Source organism: Lepus europaeus, chromosome 18 (genome assembly GCF_033115175.1).
Source record: "Lepus europaeus isolate LE1 chromosome 18, mLepTim1.pri, whole genome shotgun sequence".
Classification (NCBI taxonomy): domain Eukaryota; kingdom Metazoa; phylum Chordata; class Mammalia; order Lagomorpha; family Leporidae; genus Lepus; species Lepus europaeus.
In genome coordinates, this window is record NC_084844.1 from 62,869,035 (window position 1) to 62,890,229 (window position 21,195).

Below are 21,195 nucleotides of genomic sequence, written 5' to 3' on the forward strand. Positions count from 1 at the left end.
AGCCGACCGGCGGCATAGAAAGGGATCGGGGCCGGGCCTGACCCACATTCCGTCTGCTTCCCCGAGCTGTGCTACAGTCCGGTCGTGACACCTGCACCCTGCCCTGCCTGCTGAGCGGGCATCCAGATCTCCCCGATGCATTATTCAGCTCCCAGGGCTGGCTAGCTCCTGTTACAGACAGTGGGCCCCGGCACCTGCCCTGGCCACTCCCCTTGGCCCTTGTGCAGGACCTGGAGGGGGCCAAGGTCTCCCTCCAAGGTGCCTTGGGGAACTCTGGGCTCTGGAGACCTGGCCTCGCTCTGGGTCAAGTGGAGCTGTGCAGGATGGCTTAGGGCCAGTGTCTTTCCCAGGGGAAGCTCTAGAGACAAAAGCACCCCCCTCCACATACACACCTCCTGCGCGCGGTGGGCTGATGGGCCCGAGCTAGGCCAGCACCTCTGTTAACTACAGTGATTCTAAGGCCAGGACGCCCACCCCCCCCCCCCCGCCCCCGCCCCGTGCCCAGTGCCGGCCTCTGCAGCTTTCCCGTTCCGTAAACAACACCCACGCTTTCCACTGCTGCTTCAAGGTGAAACCCAAGGCGGCTTTAGAGGAGATGAATTATGGATCCGCCCTCTCGGAATCCTGGTCCCAGCTCCCCACACCTCTCTGGCCAGTCCTGGCTGCTCTGAGCCCCGGGGAGGCCGCGTGTCCAGCCGCAGAGCGGACAGAAGCAGGTCTTTCCCGTGTGTGTGTGTGTGTGTGTGTGTTTCCAAGTGTCTGAGCCAGGGACACCAGCTGCACGCCCGGTCGGGAGCCGGCAGCCACCATGGCGAAGGAGGAAGATGAGGAGAAGAAAGCCAAGAAAGGGAAGAAGGGGAAGAAAGCTCCGGAGCCGGAGAAACCCAAACGGAGCCTAAAGGGGACTTCCCGGCTGTTCATGGGCTTCCGAGACCGCACGCCCAAGATCTCCAAGAAGGGCCAGTTCCGGAGCGCCTCCGCCTTCTTCTGGGGCCTGCACACCGGGCCGCAGAAGAAAAGGCGCAAGAAGCAGGCCCGCACCGTGCTCAAGTCCACCTCCAAGCTCATGACGCAGATGCGCATGGGCAAGAAGAAGCGGGCCATGAAGGGCAAGAAGCCGTCCTTCATGGTCATCCGCTTCCCCGGGCGTCGCGGCTACGGCCGCCTGCGGCCCCGCGCCCAGTCGCTCAGCAAGGCGTCCACCGCCATCAACTGGCTCACCAAGAAGTTCCTGCTTAAGAAGGCGGAGGAGGCGGGCAGCGAGCGCGCCACGGTGGACGCGTGGCTGCAGCGCTCCGGCTCCCGCGTGGGCTCCCGGAAGCTGCCTTTCCCCTCGGGCGCCGAGATCCTGCGGCCCGGAGGCCGGCTCCGCAGGTTCCCTCGCAGCCACAGCATCTACTCCTCGGGCGAGCCTGTCGGCTTCCTGCCCTTTGAGGACGAAGCCCCCTTCGGGCACTCGGGCTCCCGCAGGTCGCTGTACGGCCTCGAGGGCTTCCAAGACCTGGGCGAGTATTACGACTACCACCGCGAGGGCGACGACTACTACGACCAGCAGTCGCTCTACCAGTACGAGGAGCGGGAGCCCTACCTGGCAGGCCACGCCTGGCCACCTGCTGGCCACCACCCCTACGGGTACCCGCCCGAGGACCCCTACGGCTACTACCACCACCCCGACTACTACTACGGCGACGCCTTCGACCCCGGGTACCCCTACGGCTACCCCTACAGCTACGGCTATGGCTACGAGGACTATGCGCCCCCGTACGCGCCCCCGGCGGGGTACTCCTCACCTTACAGCTTCCTGGATGCGTACGAGGGCCAGGTGGACCCCTACGGCTACTACCTGGATCCCTACGCGCCTTACGACTCGCCTTACCTGCCCTACGACCTGCCCTACGACACTCCCTACCCCCTGCCCTACCTCGACCCCTACGGGGCCCCCTACACGCTCCCCTACGCCGAAGGCGACTACGGCGGCGGTGGCGACGAGGCCATCTACCCTCCCGGAGCGCCCTACCTTTATCCGGAAGAACCGGCCTTCATGTACCCCTGGGTGCCGCCACCCATCGCCTCGCCGCACAACCCCTACGCGCACCCCATGGATGACATCGCGGAGCTGGAGGAGGAGCCCGAGGAGGCGGCGGGCAGCGGGCGGCAGGGCGGCACCTCCTTCCGCCTGCCCAGCGCCGCCTTCTTCGAGCAGCAGGGCATGGACAAGCCGGCCAGGTCCAAGCTGTCCCTCATCCGCAAGTTCCGCCTCTTCCCGCGGCCCCAGGTCAAGCTCTTCGGGAAGGAGAAGTTGGAGGTGCCCCTGCCGCCCTCCCTGGACATCCCCCTGCCCCTGGGGGAGGCGGACGAGGAGGAAGAGGAGGAGGAGGAGGAGGACGTGGCCCCCTTGCCCTATGTCCACCCTTACTGGGGCTTCCTCACGCCGCGCCAGCGCAACCTGCAGCGCGCCCTGTCGGCCTTCGGCGCGCGCCGGGGCCTGGGCTTCGGCCCGGAGCTGGGCCGCCCCGCGCCGCGCCCGGCCACCTCGCTGGCCAGGTTCCTCAAGAAGACGCTGTCCGAGAAGCAGCCGCTGCCGCGGCGGCTCAGGGGCAGCCAGAAGGCGCGGCCCGGGGGTCCGGCAGTCCGGGAGGCGGCCTACAAGCGCTTCGGCTACAAGCTGGCGGGCATGGACCCCGAGCGGCCCAACACGCCCATCGTGCTGAGGCGGGCGCAGCCGCTGGCGCGCAACAACAACAACTCGCACCGGCCGCCCTCGCCCCCCGCGCCGCCCCGCGCCCTCCCGCACTGGAGCGCGCCCTTGGCGCCCGCGCGGCCGCCCAGCCCCGGCCCGCCGCCCTTCTCCCCGGTGCTCCCGGCCTCGCCCTACGGCTCGCTCCGCCGGCACCCGCCGCCCTGGGCCGCGCCCGCTCACGTGCCCCTGGGCGCGCAGGCCGGCTGGTGGGCCTTCGTGGAGCCCCCGCCCGTGGGCCCGGAGGCGCCGCCCGACTTCAGGGCGTTCGCGGGGCCCCGGCCTTCGTTCAGAGGCTCCCGCCACCGCCGAGGCGCGGCCTTCGGCTTCCCCGGGGCCTCCCCACAGGCATCGCGCAGGGCCTGGACCCCCCTGCCCTCACCCCAGCCCTCGCTGAGGAACCTGCCGGGCCCCGGGTACCGCTCGCCCCTGGGGCCCCTGTCCCCCCAGCTGTCCTTCCGCCGAGGCCCCTTCCAGCCGCCCTTCCCGCCCCCGCCCCGGCGGCCCCGCTCCCTGCACGAGCCCCCAGCCCCGCGCCGGGCCTCCGGGCGCCCGGGCCCACCCCGCTCGCCGGCCCTGGGCTCGCCGCGGCCGGCCTCGCCGCCGCCTCTGCGGGGCCCGCGGCGCCGATCTCTCGACCTGCCTTCGCGCCTGCCGCACTCGTGGCGGCGCCTCAGCGAGCCGCCCACCCGGGCCGTCAAGCCCCGGGTCCGTACGCCCTTCCACCCGCCGCCGCCGGGGCCGGGGGGCTGGCGCGGCGCCGCCGCCGCCGCCGGAGAGAGCCAGCGAGAACCCGAGGATTCGGAGACGCCCTGGACGGTGCCCCCGCTGGCCCCCAGCTGGGACGTGGACATGCCTCCCACCCAGCGGCCACCTTCCCCGTGGCCAGGAGGGGCCGGCAGCCTCCGAGGCTTTTCCAGGCCACCCCCTGTGCTGGAAAACCCCTTCCTCCAGCACCTGGGCCCGGTGCCGGCCCCCGGTGCACAGACTGAGAACCCAGCCTCTGACCCCGCCGGTGTTTTCGTGGGCAGACACCACGACCCCGGGCCTGGACAGCTCGCCAAATCGGCCAGCCCGAGTCCTGAGAAGCTGGGAGAAGAAGCCGCCCCAGGGCACCCCCAGCCACCAGCAGAGCCGGAACCCCTGACACCGGCACCCTCCAAGGATGTATCCCCAGAGCAGAAGTCATTAAGGCCCAGCCTGTCCTACCCAGGAGATCAAACGAGAGCCACGTGGCCCCCGTGGCGCCGCTGGAGGACCCTGCCTCGAGCCCCAGCTCCCTTGGCGCCCACCGGGGCCCCGGCACCCCTGCCCAAAGGCGGTGAGAGGCGCCAGGCTGGACGTTTTGCTGTGGTCATGCCTCAGGTGCAGAAACTGAATGCCTTCCAGCACACTGGGTCTGGTACCAGCCAGCCAGCCCAGGACCCCAAGCCCAGCCCCAAGCCTCCAGCCTGGAGTCTGCGCTGGTCCCACCTCTGGCTGCCAGCAAATGCCCACCGTGCTTGGCCACGGGCACACACCCACCCCCAGTCCTGCCGCCCGGGCCTCAGGGCCATCTGCTTGTCCCTCAGAGGCCCCTGGGAAGCGGTTGACCCCACAAGTTGCCGGAACAAGGTATGAGGGCATAGGTCAGAGGGCGGGCTTGGGAGCGCCGGCCCGAGGAGTCCTGTGCAAGCTTAGTGAGCTGCTGGCCTCTGTTTGTGCCTTAGTCTTTCCATCTCTAAATTGGGGAGAGCATCCTCAGCCTCCCAGAGCTGCCCGGAAGGTTAAGGTGGGGGACGCCCAGCCCAGGACAGAGGTGTGCAAAATTGCACCCAGGTTGCTTTTGGGGAAAGAATCTTTGAAGGAGCATTGGGCTCTAGAGGTTGGGCCACGCCCAGTGCAAAATCTACATTCGTGCTGTTTCTCTTGACCCCCAAACTTAAGTCTTCCCTCCCCCCACTTTATAATCCCCTGGGGTGCAGGATTCTGTACTAAGCAAACATAAGGGGCTCAGGACACAAGCTTTGGGCTGGGGAAACAGGCCCAGCCATCACCCCATGGCTATGCAGGGCAGGCAGCCTTGTTGAGGGGTGCCCAGCCCATGCCTGGCTGCCACACTCGTGGCGGAACGTGAGCCCCATGCTAGGTGGCCCTTGGCGGAGGCGGGTGGTCACTGGAGCCTCCCCCGGGACGCCCAGGGTGGGCGGGGCAAGCAGGGGCAGCAGGTGCCTCTCAGCCTCCGCAGACGGTACCCGGTGGAGCGGGCAGCCAGCCGGGCCTGGCAATGGCGACTGGGGCGGCCTGGCTGCTGGGGGGACCCTGGCCGCGGCGGCGGGTACCCCGTGCCGTGTGGGCTGCGGCGTTGCGGGAACGGGCCGCGGGGCGCCCGGGGGTGAGAGGCAAGGATGCCTGGGCCCTCCTCACCCTGGAATACGTGAGTGGCTAAATTATTCAGGGTCTGTGGCCGCTGGCGAGCAAGTGGGCAGGTGGGTGGGCCCGAGGCCAGGGCTGAAAGGGTGATACGTGCCGTGGCCTACTTAGCGGCCCGGCGGCGGGCACACGGCATGTGGGGCTCCCTCCTGGTGTCTCCTTTCTGTGCCTGCTCAGTCACATGGATCCCAGACAGGCCTGCATGCCCTCGTGTGCGTGGGAGTGAATGCCAGGGCCAAATGAAGAAAGTGTGTGTGTTGTGAGCACCAGGGCCTGAGCCGATGTGGTTTTCGTGGGGGCTGTGGTCATCTTCCACCCTCTGCATGCAACCCGAAGGTGGCATCCAGACTTCCATCGTCCAGTGCACCCCCCCCCCCAGGTGAGGAAGGCCCCTGCTACACGTCCCTACACGTGCCGAGTAGACCTTGAGAGTATATGCTGCCGGCCAGGACCACAGGTCTCCTGCAAAACCAGGAGTAGTATGGGAGTTGTGTGAGCTGCAGGCGCCCTTGTATGGGGGTCTGCATGTGGGTGTTCACACATTTGCCCCAGGTTGGGCACAGGTGTATGGTCCTAAGACAGTCTCTGTCCCACCCCGCCACGGAGGCCCCATATGTCAGGACACCTGTGTCCATGGAGCCATCACACTCGCCACACACAGGGTCTGCTGGGGAGCAGTACTGGAAGAGCTGAGGTTGGGGGGGAGCAGGTGCATGGGAGGGGCAGGTGCATGGGAGGGGCAGGTGCAGCCTGGAACACTGGCGAGCTCACAGGAGCACCAAGTCCCTGGGCGTGTATGGGTAGGAGTTTCGTGCACTCCCTAAGCACCGTAGCCTTCCAAGGCAAGGAGACCTTGCAGGACCTACCAGGCTGGCCCGTGGAGGGTCCCCTTGCTGACAATAGTAGCGGGGTCCCAGGTGTGTGCCCGTGAGGCGCACACACACACCCCCACAACCTCTGCCTCATGCAGATGCACTCCATTCGCAACCTGCCCTCCGTGCGGTCCCGTGAGCAGCACAGCGAGGATGGCGTGGAGGACATGACACAGCTGGAGTGAGTGGGAGGGGCTGGGTGTGGTCCCCAGCGGGAGGGCGGTGTGGTGGGGTGGGGGGGAACCCACACTCCCAACCAGAGCCTCTGCTCCCCCCTCCCGGAATCTTTTGAGACTTTTCTCCTACCTGCCGTGTGCACTAGGCCTTGAGTTGGCATCCCGGCCTTGTCCAAACTCACCAACCGGGGACCTTGGGTCCCACCCTGCACCTGGGCTTCTCCTCTACCAGGTGGGGGTGGGGGCGGGGTGGAGACACCCAGAACTGTGAGGCGACTCTGCCTTCAAAGAGCATCCCCCAGGCCTGTGGTGAGGTGGGTGTGATGCTTATCGTACCCATTAGACAGATGAGGAAACTCAAGGCAGAGAGGTGAAGTAGCTTGCCCAAGGCCTCACAGCTCCCTGATGTCAGACAGGACTTTTTTTTTTTTTTTTAAAGATTTATTTGAGAGAGACACAGAGAGGTCTTCCGTCCACTAGTTCACTCCCCAGTTGGCTGCAACAGCCAGAGATGGGCCAATCTGAAGCCAGGAGCCAGGAGCTTCTTCCGGGTCTCCCACATGGGTGCAGGGGCCCAAGCACTTGGGCCATCTTCCACTGCTTTCCCAGGCCACAGCAGAGAGCTGGATGGGAAGAAGAGCAGCCGGGACTCAAACCGGTGCCCATATGGGATGCCAGCACTGTAGGCAGAGACTTAACCTACTACGCCACAGTGTCGCCACTCCCCACCCCCCGAGACAAGTGTCTTGAACTCAAGCCTAACCAAAAAAGCATTGCACCGAGTGGGGAGGGGTCCGGGTCAGCCTCCAGCCTGGAGGTGCTGATCGCCCCTCTCCACGCCCTTTCAGAGACCTCCAGGAGAACACCGTGCTGTCCAACCTCAAGACCAGATTTGAACGGAACCTCATCTACGTAGGTCTCGGCTCTGGCAGGGCCTGGGTCTGCTGGGCGGCTGCCTCCTGGGCTCCAGTGGGAAGCCCCAGACCAGTGGCCTGAGGTTTGGGCTCCGGGGTTTCTGCTGTGTGGGCCTGGTGTGTGTGAGAGCCTGAACCTCTCAAATGTGTAGCGTCAAGTGCTGGGTGCCAGAGGCCCAGACCTGCAGGCAGGAAGCAGAAATGTGCCCCTCCCCCGATCCCCCAGCCCCGTGCGCCCTGGAGGCCCCAATCCATGGTGCACTTGGGTCTCAGAGTACAGGTAGCCCGAGGGGCGTTCCTAGAGTGTCAGGACAGAGGCCCAGGGCCACAGTATGGAAAGCCTCCTGGGGACCCTCTGGGTCTGCTCGCTCTGGTCTGGCCCCATCCCCAGGCAGAAGCCTTGGCCTGACTGTGAGTAAATGAAGCTGGCAGCCCAGGGGCAGGATCGTGGCTGTGGGGGCATTGCTCCCTGCAGACTGAACAGGTGCAGTGTCTTGAGAGCCCACTGCAGAGCATATGACCCACAGCTGCAGGTCAGAGCACCCAGGGAAGGCAGCCAGGCATGCATCCCGACGGGAACGCGTCCCACCCTGGAGCACCGGGGGAGGACCATGGGGTGCTGCGGTGCTGAGGCCACCATGTCCCCGCAGACATACATCGGCAGCATCCTGGTGTCAGTGAACCCCTACCGGATGTTTGGGATCTACGGGCCAGAGCAGGTGCAGCAGTACAGCGGGCGGGCCCTGGGAGAGAATCCTCCGTGAGTATCTGCTCTCCTGGGTTCTCCTCTGAGCTCAGCGGAACCCTGGCTGCTGCTCAGCCCAGCAGTGTCTTCCCCAGGCCTGGCCACCACCTGTCTGGAGGCCACAGCGGCTCAGAGCAGGATGGCCATGGGAACACTTCCCTACAAAGGGGGTTGCAGGGTTGATGGACTTGGCTGCCCAGCTGGGCAGAGAAACCTCCCCCCCACCCCACCCCCCAGCCCCTGGGACTTTGAGACAGGAGCCAGGCCCAGTGATAACTGGAAGCCTGTCTCCCCAGGCACCTCTTTGCCATTGCAAACCTCGCCTTCGCCAAAATGCTCGATGCCAAACAGAACCAGTGTATCATCATCAGGTGAGCTGGTGTGCATGGAACCCCCAGAAGGTGGCACCTGCGGCCCTCTTTCTCCTACTTCATGATGGGGTCAGGCCCCGCCGTGATAGCCGGAGGCTGAGCCTGCCCTTCTGCCCGGCCAGCGGGGAGAGCGGCTCTGGTAAAACTGAGGCCACGAAGCTGATTCTTCGCTACCTGGCCGCCATGAACCAGAAGCGGGACGTCGTGCAGCAGGTGCGTCTGTCTGTCCATCCCTCCCGGCCGGCTGGTCTCCCTGGGAGCCTCCCCTGAGCACCCCCGCCCCCACCCGGAGGAGGCTGAGTTGCAGCAGATGGATCGTGACCTTGCCCAGGGCTGCCGGTCCTGTAGCAGGACCCCAGCTTGCCCAGGCTGCTCATCCCATCCCCTCCCCCTCCACCTGTCCCTACCTTCTGGCCCCTGGATGCTGTGGTGTTAAAAGAGGTGGGGAAGGCAGTAGATGCCAGAGTGGGGGTGCATCAGAGGACTAGAGGCCATGGTCTGGGTGGGGTTGGAGGTTTACTGAGGACTTACTGTGCACCAGGCTGGGCACTGGCGGGGGGAGACGGCAGTGACTCGGACAGAAATCCACCCCCTGTTGGTAATGGCATTCCAGTGGGAGGAGCTTGTGAAAGTACCTACTGTGAAAACACGATGCACGCGTGTCAAAACTTTTTGCACCCACATTTATCTTTCAATTCCATGTTCCGCAGACCTTTTTAAAAAAATTTATGTTGGCTGGTGCCGTGGCTTAACAGGCTAATTCTCTGCCTCGTGGCGCCGGCACACCGGGTTCTAGTCCCGGTTGGGGTGCCGGATTCTGTCCCGGTTGCCCCTCTTCCAGGCCAGCTCTCTGCTGTGGCCAGGGAGTGCAGTGAAGGATGGCCCAAGTCCTTGGGCCCTGCACCCCATGGGAGACCAGGAGAAGCATCTGGCTCCTGGCTTCGGATCAGCGTGGTGCGCCGGCCACAGCGGCCATTGGAGGGTGAACCAACGGCAAAAAGGAAGACATTTCTCTCTGTCTCTCTCACTGTCCACTCTGCCTGTCAAAAAAAAATTATGTTATTTATTTGAGAGGCAGAGTTAGAGAGAGAGAAGGAGAGACAGAGAAGTCTTCCATCCACTGATTCACTCCCCAAATGGCTGCAATGGCCGGGGCTGAAGCCAGGATCCAGGAGCTTCTTCCAGGTCTCCCATGCAGGTGCAGGGGCCCAAGGACTTGGGCCATCTTCCACTGCTTTCCCAGGCCATAGCAGAGAGCTGGATCAGAAGTGGAGCAGCTGGGACTCGAACTGGTGCCCATAAGGTTGCTGGCACTGCAGGTGGTGGCTTTACCCACTACGCCACAGCGCCCTGCCCTTTCCACAGACTGTGGAAGCCCCCTTATCTGTGTGTGAAAGGGTGGAAGGTTGAGTAAAAAAGTGTGGGGAGGAGAGAGGAGACGTGTCGGGTGTGTAATTGTAAGTATTGCGGTCAGGGCAGGCCGCACTGGGAAGGCAAGGGACATGGGCTCAGGGATGGAGAAGCGCAGAGCCCGAGAGAAGAGGGTGAGAGGTGTGAGTCAGCCCAGGGCACCAGGGGGCAGCAGAGAGGCAGCGCGTGGCCAGCAAAGAAGCCAGCCAGCAAGCATCTTAGCAGGGTGGGCCCTGTGGGGAGTGGGTTAACCCAAGCTGCACCCTCGGGAGCCCAGCCTGGGACTGCCATCCTGGCCTGGGCCCCCTGACAGCCAACTAGACAATGCCTTTGCTCTTAAGCAGTTCTCCAAGCCTTTCAGATCAGACTTCTAGAAGGACTGCATGGTAGACAGGGAAAGAAGTAAGTGCCCCTCCAGCACCTGCCGTGCGCCAGGGCCTCCGGTTACGTCATCAGCAGAGCTCACTGCAGCCCTGGGAGCAGGTGCATGGTGCCTGTCTGCAGGTGGGGAGCTGTGGCCTCGGAGGGGAGGTGACCAACCTGCCTTGTGTCCCTTCAGGGCAGGGGGGTGGCAGAGCTGGGGTTTGCAGTCCATGGCCTAGCGTTGTCATGGAGTGTGGGGTGGGAGGAGTTGAGGGCTGGGGCTGGGGCTGGTGCTGGGGGTGCCTGTGCCGGGCACACAACAGATCTGAGGATGTGCCCGCCAGCTGTGATGGCCACGGGGCTCCCCTCCTAGCCAAGACCCTACCCTGCTCATAACCATCCAGCTGTTTACATGGAGGCTAGTTTTAGGCAACGCTGGACGGATGCAGGGTCTTGAAACAATGGCCCTTGTCTTTGCTCCATCCTCCCATGCGTGTGGGCATCTTCAGCATCCACCCCCGCCCAACATTTCAGGGCTTGGTCAAGTGTTCTCACTGGAGCCAATCATGGAGCACTGCACTTAGCATGCTATGCCTGGATTGGCTGAGGCCCAGGCCGTGGGCTCCACCCCTCTGATGCTTATCTCCTCTGGACTGGAGGCCTCTCTCCCCAGCCCCTGGCTTTGTGCTCTGCCCTGTGCTGGCCCCAGGGGACTGAAGCAGCTGACAAGCACCGTCTGGCGCCCTCAAGGGCGTCCCACACCAAAGAGGCACTCCCTGAGCAACCACAGGGCAGCCCCTGTTCTCCTCGGCCTCAGTCTACTCTGCTATGCAATGGGCACAGCGGGGGTGTAACAGATGGAGGGGGCTGGCGCCCTGCTGGGGAATCCAGGTCACAGTTCTTTTTACTGAGATTGATTTATGTATTTGAAAGGCAGAATTAGGGAGAGACAGAGAGATCTTCCATCTGCTGGTTCACTCCCCAAATGGCAGCAACAGCCAGGGCTGGGCCAGGTGCAAACCAGGAGCCAGGAGCTTCTTCTGGGTCTCCTACATAGGTGCAGGGGCCCCAAGTACTCAGGCCATCCTCCACTGCTTTTCCAGGCCATAGCAGAGAGCTGGATCAGAAGTGGAGCAGCTGGGACTCGAACCGGTGTCCACATGGGATGCCGGCACTGTGGGCGGCGGCTTAACCCTTTGTACCACAGCTTACAAAGAAATAACAGCTGGAGAAAACATGGCGCGCACGCGCGCACACACACACACACACACTGGGAATACGCTCGGCTCGCCGCTGTCGGGGATACTGCTGTCCGGGATGCTGGGGTCCCTGGGCACGCACCTAGGTCTCAGCTTCCTAGTCTACAAAGCAGAAGCCATATAACACCAGCCTTGGAGGGTGGTGGAGGAGGACGTGATGGGGGCCGTGTGTCCGGGTGTGGGACGTGCTCACGCGCTGTGGCTGCTGTACTGGGCAATGCTATTTCTCTCCCCATCCTTTCGGGAAAGGTTCTTAGAGGCTGCGCCGTGCACGGGGGCCTGAGCGCACGCTGAGGGCTGCTCAGACGGCACGAGCACCAGAATACTGCTGACATTCCAGTCGGGGAGACAGATGACAGCCAAGGAGACAGACCGGGAAACAAGAGAGGATGTGAGGGTGCTGAGGGCCACAGCAGGGATGAGGCCCCCCTGGAGGAGGTGCCGAAGGGCAGCAGTTTTTTTTTTTTTTAATTAATTTATTTACTTGAAAGTCAGAGTTACACAGAGGAGAGGCAGAGAGAAAGAGAGAGAGAGAGAGAGAGAGGTCTTCCATCCGCTGGTTCACTCCCCAATTGGCCACAATGGCCGGAGCTGTGCTGATCCGAAGCCAGGAGCCAGGAGCTTCATCCAGGTCTCCCACACAGGTGCAGGGGTCCAAGGAATTGGGCCATCTTCCACTGCTTTCCCAGGCCACAGCAGAGAGCTGGATCAGAAGAGGAGCAGCTGGGACTCGAACCGGCGTCCATATGGGATGCCTGCACTGCAGGCGGTGGCTTTACCCGCTACACCACAGCGCCAGCCCCTAGCAGCAGTTTCTAGGCAGAGGGAGTGGCAGGTGTAAATGCCCAGAGGCAGGGCGGGGCTAGGTGTCAAGGGAGCAGCTAGGAGGGCTGCACTGCACAGGGGAAGCACTGGGGTTGGGCTGGGGAGAGGTCCTGGTGAGAATGGGAGTGGGCGGGGAGCCTGGCCTGACGTGGGTTCTCAAAGGACCCCTCTGATGGCCGCATTGAGGGCGCAAAGGCAGGGTTGGGGCAGAGGCTCAGGGGGCCCGGGTACCAGTGGCTGGTGGTAGCCATGGGCAGGAGGAGAAGGGGACAGCATTCTGCCGTCCCCTAGCCCAGACTCCTGGGGTCTCCGAAGGTGGTGGGTTCACACCTCGGGGGCCCAGAGAGGTATGCCAGTCCCCTGGGAGAGACGTCTGGGTTCTGCTGGTGACTTTTCTTCTTGTCTCTCCTCCCTCCCTGCGCTCCTGAAGATAAAGGTAAAGACCGTGTGTGTGTGTGTGTGTGTGTGGGCAGCGGGAGACATCCCAAGGCCTGTGCTGGGTCTCAGCTGCGAGGAGCCTGTGGCGGGGGGGTGGCTGGCACTGCACAGGGAGTTGGGGGGGGGGGCTTGTGGTTTGAGAACCAGGCAGCATGGTGGTGGGATGGGAGGGGGTGCACTAGGGAGACCCCGAGAATCTACAGCTCACAAAGGAGGGTCCCTGTGTCTGAGCGTGCCCAGCTAAGCCCCCACATCCGGAACAGCGCCCAGCCCGACACACACCCACCTCTCCTCTGGGGCTCAGATCCTAGAGGCCACGCCCCTCCTGGAGTCCTTCGGGAATGCCAAAACCGTCAGGAACGACAACTCCAGCCGCTTTGGGAAGTTCGTGGAGATCTTTCTGGAAGGGTGAGTGGGGCCTGTGCGGGGGCTCCCTCGCGCCCCTCCCCCCACGCACCACCCCGGGAGCTGACTCTGCCCCTCCCCCTCGCCAGGGGCGTGATCTCCGGGGCCATAACCTCCCAGTACCTGCTGGAGAAGTCTAGGATTGTATTTCAGGTGGGCCGTCCTCTCCCCGGACTGGGGCGGGGCGCAGCACAAACCCTCAGAGCCTGGCACCTGGTGGGGCTAAGCCGATGTCAAATCAGTGAACAGATGCGGCCATACGTGTGCACATGCATGTCAACATGTGCACATGAACCAGTGGCCTCATCGCCTCCCCCCCCCCACACACCATCCTACAGTCATGTTGGCTCCTGCCTGTCCCAGACCACAGCAGGCACGCTCCTGCCCCAGGGCCTTTGCACCTGCCGTGCCTTCTCCTAGGAGCACTTGTATCCCCTGGATCCCTTGCCCCTCTCCTGCAGTGGCTCCTGCTCAGCCCCTTTCTACTCCACCGGGATCCCCACACCTGTCACTGCTGTATTTCTGTGTAGACGCTTTCTCTGTCTGAAACATCTTGCCTTTGTAATCAGTGGTTTGCTGGAGAGTCTGTCTCCCCGGCTAGCAGATCGAGATCCGTGATGGCAGGGGCTTCTGTTGGCTTTGTTACCCAGGGCCTAGGACACGACCCCCTCTCTCCCTTACCAGGGCTCCTCCGTGTCCAGCCCCAGCCCCAGCCCCAGCCCCATCTGGGCCGGGCTGGGAGCCTTGCCCGTGACACAGGCGCCTGGTATCGCCTGCAAGCCTTGGTGTGCCTGTGTGTGTGTAGTGGGGGGTGGGGGGCACCGAGGTAGGCGCCTCCTCTCTCTGCACCCCTGCCCCGTCCTGCAGGCCAAAAACGAGAGGAATTACCACATCTTCTATGAGCTGCTGGCGGGGCTGCCCGCCCAGCTTCGGCAGGCTTTCAGCCTGCAGGAGGCGGAGACCTACTACTACCTGAACCAGGTGAGTGCCAGCAGGTGCGGGAGGGCCCCAGGCCCCGCCCCAGGCCGCTGACCTCCACCGGCCCCTCCAGGGCGGGAACTGTGAGATTTCGGGGAAGAGCGACGCAGAGGACTTCCGCCGGCTCCTGGCCGCCATGGAGGTGCTGGGCTTCAGCGCCGAGGACCAGGACAGCATCTTCCGCATCCTGGCTTCCATCCTGCACCTGGGCAACGTCTACTTCGAGAAGTATGAGGTGCGGGCCGCGGGACCCCCAGACACGGGCTGGCTTTGCAAAGCCGGGCACACCTGCCGTTTGTCTGCCTTGGGGGTCGCCCTCTTCACTGGTCTCCCGTCCTGCATTTCTTCTCCTTTAGGGGTTGGTCATTCACTTTCCACAAATCTCTCTCTCTCTCCAATGATACTGGGGGGCCAGTGCTCTGGCACAGGGGGCTAAGCCACCCCCTGCGACACCGGCATCCCATAGGAGCGCCGGTTCCAGTCCCAGCTGCTCCACTTCCGATCCAGCTCCCTGCGAATGCACCCGGCAAAGCAGCATAAGACGGCCCAAGCGCTTGGGCCCCTGCCACCCATGTGGGAGACCCAGATGGAGCTGCTGGCTCCTGGCCCAGCCCTGACTATTGAGTCGTGGCCATCTGGGGAAGTGAACCAGCAGATGGAACACCTCTCTCTCTCTCTCTATCTCTCCCTCTCCCCCCCCCCCCCCACCTCTCACACCCGTGCTGCTGGTGGCTGTCGCTCAGACGGACGCCCAGGAGGTGGCCTCGGTGGTGAGCGCCCGGGAGATCCAGGTGGTGGCGGAGCTGCTCCAGATCTCCCCCGAGGGCCTGCAGAAGGCCATCACCTTCAAAGTGACCGTGAGTCTGCACTCGCTGGGACTCGAACACAGCGCCCTGCCAGGGCCCGGCCTCTGCTGCCCCCCTCCTCCTCTCTCTGTCTCTGTCCACCTGCTGGGCCGGGCCTGACTCCCAAGATGCAGGCCTTTGCATAGGCTGTTCCCTGTGCCTGGAAGGCACTTCCTGTCTTCATGTTTACTCTTCCTTCAGGTCCCAGTACTGTGACCCCCTCCTCCAGGAAGCCTTCCCTGATGCCTGGCTGGGTCATCATCTCCTCTAGGGTTTTCACAACCATAAGGCCCGCCTTTCTGCCTTCCCAGGGCCAATCCGCTGCGGTGTTACCTGTCGGCTTATGCCAGGCGGAGGAGGGAGGAGGGGTCCTCTCCAGCCTCTGGCCAACTGTGTGCCTGAGACCTCCCTACCCCATACCCCCTGGTGCCGCCAGCCCACTGTCCCTCCATGCCCCTGTCGCACCCTAGGAGACGATGCGGGAGAAGATCTTCACGCCCCTGACCGTGGAGAGCGCTGTAGATGCCAGGTGAGGCGGAACCCCCGGACCCCAAGGCCCCCAGCGCCGCCCCCACCCCGTCGCCGTGCCCTGCCCAGCCCAGCGCCACCTCTGCCCCAGGGACGCTATTGCCAAGGTCCTGTACGCACTGCTGTTCGGCTGGCTCATCACCAGGGTCAACGCACTGGTGTCCCCGCGGCAGGACACACTGTCCATCGCCATCCTGGACATCTATGGCTTCGAGGTGGGGCTGCGTGAGGGGTGAGGGGCAGGGGACGCAGGGCCAGACCTCTGCTCTGCGGGTTGCGGCCGCTGCCCATCTTGTCTGCCGTGCTCTGCCTGCAGCCAGCACCGGCCTCACTTGGGGTTCTCTTGTTCCCTCCCAGTTCTTTCACCCGCTACCTGGGGCCTCTGTGAGCCGGGACCTGGGTTGGTGACCCCAGCAAGGACAAGAGCCCTGCTTGCCTGGGGAGAGCTCCCCACTGGGGCTGGCTGGGGGCGGGAGGGGGGTGTGACTCTGAGAAGCCCATGGGACCAGAGCCAGGAAGGGGGAGCCCCCAGGGATGCTTCCCTCAGCTGGGCAAGAATCAAGGAGGGGAAGGAAGAAACATTCCTGAGAAGTGATGAAAGGCATTGGCTGTAGCGGGCAGCATGTGCAAAGGCTGGGAGGTGGGGGCGGGGGCGTGGTGTCTGGATGATGTCTGTGATGGGGGGTGACTGCTGTGTCGCGTGCACAGTGCGGGGACCGGGGACAGCAGGCTCTCCCGCGGCGGCACCCTGTGTCTGCCAACTCGCTCCATCTTGTAGCAGCCCACGAGGCAGGTGCTACCTGCCCCCGGCTGGGCTGGGCGGTGCTAGATGGGGAGGGGAGGTAGGGACAGATGCATGCCTGCTGCTGGCATCCCAGGGGGCCAAGGCCCAGCCTCACCACCACCACCCCGCCCCGGGCCAGGACCTGAGCTTTAACAGCTTCGAGCAGCTGTGTATCAACTACGCCAACGAGAACCTCCAGTACCTGTTCAATAAGATCGTCTTCCAGGAGGAGCAGGTGCGTCGCGCCATCAGCACCGGTGGGCAGGCCTCCTTGGGGGCGGCCAAGGCTATCGGGATTCTTAAAGGGCGGTTTCTATGCCAGGAGCCCAGTGATGGGAGAAGAGAGAAGGCCTGGGCTCTGGGGGCGGGGTCTGGGGCAGGGGGTGGGGCCTTCTTGCCCCCCTCGGAGCTTGCCCAGGCAGGGGGGCAGCGGGGCCCTGAGATAGCATGTGGTGCCCTGTGAGGAGGTGAGCTCCCTGTTCTGGGAGGTATGCAAGCAGGGGTACGACTCCAGGTGGAGTCAGCCCGGGCTGGGGTGGGGGGTCCTGGGCGGGCCTAGGAGGCCCCACGGCTGCTGCCCGCTGCCCGCAGGAGGAGTACATCCGGGAGCAGATAGACTGGCGGGAGATCCCCTTCGCCGACAACCAGCCCTGCATCAACCTCATCTCGCTGAAGCCCTACGGCATCTTACGTATCCTCGACGACCAGTGCTGCTTCCCCCAGGTGAACCGCGGGGGCCCTGGCACCTGTCCCCCACCCCACCCCAGTGAGCCTCCTCCATCCTCGTCCACCTGCTCTTCCCAACCTGGGGGCACCGAGTGAGGCCAGCAGACAGGGACTTCTCCCACCCTGAGAAATCACAGGAGGCTTCCCGGAGGAAGTGATGGGGGGGTGATTGCACAAGGGTGGGATGGCAGCCCAGGGGAAAAGGGAGGCTGCCATGCCTGTCTGTAGGGGTCCCGTCCTCTTGGGCCTCATAGGTGCTTGCCCCCCTGACCCAGGGCAACAGGAAGCCATAAGCTGCCCCTCTGCAGTATGTTAGAGAATTGGCCACTCGGGTCCCCCCTGCCCCCTCACTGGCCCTGCCTGCCCCCAGGCCACAGACCACACCTTCCTGCAGAAGTGTCACTACCACCATGGCGCCAACCCGCTCTACTCCAAGCCCAAGATGCCGCTGCCCGAGTTCACCATCAAGCACTATGCGGGCAAGGTCACCTACCAGGTGAGCGGCCAAGGCCCGCCCCGGCTGTCGGGGGTGGGGTGGGGTGGGGGGAGACACTGACCACTGACGCGCACACCAGGCTCCAGCTCCAGTCCAGCGGCTCCCCCCCAGCTGTGTGACCTTGGCCACAAAGCCCTTAGCCTCTCAGGCTCAGCTTTCTTGTCTTGAAAAGGGGCGTGATCGTGGGTGGTGCCTGTCTCGGGAGGGGGTGTCATAGCTGAGGTCGCTGTGGTCGACTGCACTGCTATCAGCAGAGGCGGCTTCCTCTGTCCCCACGCGGAGCCTTCACTTGCCTCATCGGTAGAATGGGCACAGCACACCCTCCTCCTCCACTGATCTTTCTTAAAGGTGCACCAGTTCTTGGACAAGAACCATGACCAGGTGCGCCAGGACGTGCTGGACCTGTTCGTGCGCAGCCGGACGCGGGTGAGCGGGCCTGGCCTCGCCCCCCACAGCTCGCCCTGGCCGCGTCTGGCTCCCCGCCCAGCCGGGCCCCGCCCCCAGCCTGGCTCCGCCCCTGCCCATGCCAGGAGCCCCGCAGGTGGCCTCCCCCATCGGCCCCCTGATTTAGCCCATTCCAGGACGCACCACGCCCCCCACCCCCCGCTCTTTGCCACACCCCGGCCCCACCCCCCTCATTCTCCAGCGGGCCCCGCCCCACCCTTGCAGGTGGTCCTCAGCCCTCCACAGGAATTCTGTTTGTGCAGCAATCTCCCCAGGGCTGCCACGGGGTTGGAGGGCTCGACTTGGGTCCCTGGAAGGCTGGGGAGCCCCACGCCCCAGCCCCGGACCCATCTGACTCCGTGGCTGTCTCTCTCGCCCCCCCCCCCGCCCTCCCCGCCTGCCGCTCCGTGCCTGACCGCCCCGCCCCCGCCCAGGTGGTGGCCCATCTCTTCTCCAGCCACAGCCTCCAGGCCGCCCCTCAGCGCCTGGGCAAGAGCAGCTCGGTTTCCAGGCTCTACAAGGCACACACGGTGGCTGCCAAGTTCCAGCAGTCGCTCCTGGATCTGGTGGAAAAGATGGAGAGGTGGGGGCGGGGGTGGGGGCAGGTGGGCCGAGCACCTGGCCTCCTCTTAGCCGGCCCCTCAGCAGGTGAGCGCCGGCCTTCCCCAGGGTCTCACGCTGCCTCCCCCTCCACCCAGGTGCAACCCCTTGTTCGTGCGTTGCCTGAAACCCAACCACAAGAAGGTGGGTCAGCGCGGAGGCCCCTGGGAGAGCCAGATGGTCCTCCCGGTGCTGTGTGGCTTTGGGCAAGTGGCTCGGCCTCTCTGGACTGCCACCTGTCCAGGGGACTACTCACCACTCCGTGCCCTTTGGGCATCCCTGCAGGAGCCCGGCCTCTTCGAGCCGGACGTGGTGATGGCGCAGTTACGCTATTCGGGGGTGCTGGAGACCGTACGGATCCGCAGAGATGGCTTCCCTGTGCGCCTGCCTTTCCAGGCGTTTGTCGACAGGTGCCCGGGGCTGGGGGAGGGCGCTCTCCCTTTCTTGTTTTATTTGAACGGCAGGGAGACAAGGGGAGAGAGGGGAAGACAGAGAGAGAGGGAAAGAGAGGTCTTCCATCCGCTGGTTCACTCCCCAGATGGCCACAGGAGCTGGGGCTGAGCCAAGACGAAGCCAGGAGCCGGGAGCTCCATCCGGGTCTCCCATGTGAGTAGCAGGAACGGAAGTGCCCGGCACATCATCCGCTGCCTCCCAGGCACATCAGCAGGAAGCTACCTCAGAAGTGCAGAGATATGGGATGGGCACTGTGGTGTAGCGGGGAAAGCTGCTGCCCGTGACACCAGAATCCCATATGGGCAGCAGTTCAAGTCCCGGCTGCTCCACTTCTGATCCAGCTCTCTGCTGATGTTCCTGGGAAAGCAGTGGAGGATGGTCCCTGCACCCATGTGGGAGACCCGGAAGAAGCTCCTGGCTTCAGCCTGGCCATTGCTGCCATTTGGGGAGTGAGCCAGTGGATGGAAGACCTCTCTCTCTCTCCATCTGTCTCTGTCTCTTAACTCTGCCTTTCAAATAAATAAATATATTTTTACAAAGTACAGAATGAATGGGACTTGAACCAGGTGCTCCTGTCTGGGATACAGGCATCCTAGGCAGCAGCCTAACCCCTGAGCCTCAACACGTGTTGCTTAGGGTAGTACTGGGCTCCACAGACCCCTTACCCAATTCCCCATGACCCTCGGAGTACACAACCCAGGCAGCACAAGGCTTGCCATGAACAGTTGCCCAGGTTGCACACCAACAGAACCACCGCAGCTAGCTGTGACGTGGTAGATATCCTTATTGTTATGCCTTTTTTCCATAGTTTTGTTATATCTGTGTTGATTCCAGAGGGGTGATTTTAGTAGTTATTACCATACATGTCCAGCAGGTGGCAGTAAAGAGCCTTGTTCTACCGAAATCTTTTCTGACACCCAGCAGTTGAGGGTGGATTAGGAGACACGGAGGGGAGCCATTGCGGGGGGCCGGGGCCTGGTTGGGCAGGCCCCTTGGGGTTGGTCTCACAGCCCCAGGCTGAGTGTGGGTTCCCGCCCCTGCAGGTACCGCTGTCTGGTGGCCCTTAGGCACGATGTACCAGCTAACGGGGACATGTGTGTGTCAGTGCTGAGCCGCCTGTGCACAGTCATGCCAAACATGTACCGCGTGGGGGTCAGCAAGGTGAGAGTCAAGTCCAAGCACCCGGGATGCAAATCCCGCCTCCAGGCCCTGGCTCGGGGCAGGCCCCACCGCCCGGGGAGGCTGCCCTGTCTCCCGCACTTACTTACAGCCCGGCTCTTCCCTGCCCCCGCCCCCGCCCCCGCCCCCAGCTCTTCCTGAAAGAGCACCTGCACCAGTTGCTGGAGAGGATGCGAGAGCACGTTCTCAACATGGCCGCCCTCACGCTGCAGCGCTGCCTCCGCGGCTTCTTCATCCAGCGGCGCTTCCGCTCGCTGCGCCGGAAGATCGTCCTCCTGCAAAGCCGGGCCCGCGGCTACCTCGCCAGGTGTGGCTCCGAGAAAGCAGGCTGGGGAGAGAGGCCTGGCCTGGCCGCGGGTAGTGAGCCTCCCGTCGGTGGAGGTACGCAAGCTGGAGGCAGGGGTCCACACGGGTTTCACGCGGGCCGAGGACTCTGGCCAAGTCGCCGGCCCCACTCTGAGCCCCAGCTCAGAACAGTGTAGGTGCTGGCTGCCAAGGCCCCGACTGGCTGGGCGTCTGTCCCCTTGGTCACCCCTGGGGCCCATGACCATGACCCCTGACCCCGCAGGCAGCGCTATCAACAGATGAGGAGGAGTCTGGTGAAGTTCCGGTCCCTGGTGCACACGTACCTGAACCGCAGGCGCTACCTCAAGGTACACGCCCTGCCCCCACTGCCAGGAGGAGGAAGGAAGAGGCCCTGGGCACCCGGAGGGGCGTGGGTTCAAATCCTCGCTCCGCCACTTTGGAGCTCCGTGGGAACATGCCATCGCCCGTTGCGGTTGTGGAGGGGATAAACGAGGGGCTCCCTGTGCAGGATCTGCCCGGTGCTCGGCTCACGGGGTCTGGCTCACGTGGCTTGGCCCTTGCCATGATGTCTGACCTGGGCCGCTGTCACACACCAACTCCTGAAGCTTGGAGGGACTGAAGATTTTGCCAATGAGGAGGGCTCTATTTGTTGTTGTTGTTGTTAATTAATTTATTTGAAAGAGTGACAGGGAGACAGAGAGAGAGGTTTTCTCCCGTTGGTTCAGCAACAGCTGGGGCTGCACCGATCTGAAGCCAGGAGCCAGGAGCTTCCTCCGGGTCTCCCACGCGGGTGCAGGGGCCCAAGCACCTGGGCCATCCTCCACTGCTTTCCCAGGTGCATTAGCAGGGAGCTGGATTGGAAGTGGAGCAGCCGGGAATCAAACCGGCGCTCCTATGGGATGCCAGCGTCGCAGGTTAACCCGCTGCAC

General features: G+C 63.8%; 1 protein-coding gene across 1 annotated transcript in view; it reads left to right on the forward strand.

The window, feature by feature from the left end:
• The first annotated feature begins 808 nt into the window (after nucleotides 1-808).
• Nucleotides 809-21,195, forward strand: part of MYO15A (myosin XVA) — a 47,189-nt gene continuing 26,802 nt past the window's right edge. Inside the window, exons 1-24 of the mRNA XM_062215878.1 lie at nucleotides 809-4,351; nucleotides 6,120-6,202; nucleotides 7,046-7,109; nucleotides 7,762-7,871; nucleotides 8,153-8,227; nucleotides 8,350-8,440; nucleotides 12,515-12,520; nucleotides 12,827-12,930; nucleotides 13,017-13,080; nucleotides 13,795-13,908; nucleotides 13,979-14,140; nucleotides 14,649-14,762; nucleotides 15,221-15,279; nucleotides 15,370-15,493; nucleotides 16,202-16,297; nucleotides 16,654-16,785; nucleotides 17,159-17,284; nucleotides 17,633-17,710; nucleotides 18,163-18,311; nucleotides 18,427-18,472; nucleotides 18,614-18,738; nucleotides 19,825-19,942; nucleotides 20,092-20,267; nucleotides 20,529-20,613. Of these exons, the coding sequence (XP_062071862.1) occupies nucleotides 809-4,351; nucleotides 6,120-6,202; nucleotides 7,046-7,109; nucleotides 7,762-7,871; nucleotides 8,153-8,227; nucleotides 8,350-8,440; nucleotides 12,515-12,520; nucleotides 12,827-12,930; nucleotides 13,017-13,080; nucleotides 13,795-13,908; nucleotides 13,979-14,140; nucleotides 14,649-14,762; nucleotides 15,221-15,279; nucleotides 15,370-15,493; nucleotides 16,202-16,297; nucleotides 16,654-16,785; nucleotides 17,159-17,284; nucleotides 17,633-17,710; nucleotides 18,163-18,311; nucleotides 18,427-18,472; nucleotides 18,614-18,738; nucleotides 19,825-19,942; nucleotides 20,092-20,267; nucleotides 20,529-20,613 (5,844 nt within the window). The remainder of the gene's footprint in view (nucleotides 4,352-6,119; nucleotides 6,203-7,045; nucleotides 7,110-7,761; nucleotides 7,872-8,152; nucleotides 8,228-8,349; nucleotides 8,441-12,514; nucleotides 12,521-12,826; nucleotides 12,931-13,016; nucleotides 13,081-13,794; nucleotides 13,909-13,978; nucleotides 14,141-14,648; nucleotides 14,763-15,220; nucleotides 15,280-15,369; nucleotides 15,494-16,201; nucleotides 16,298-16,653; nucleotides 16,786-17,158; nucleotides 17,285-17,632; nucleotides 17,711-18,162; nucleotides 18,312-18,426; nucleotides 18,473-18,613; nucleotides 18,739-19,824; nucleotides 19,943-20,091; nucleotides 20,268-20,528; nucleotides 20,614-21,195) is intronic.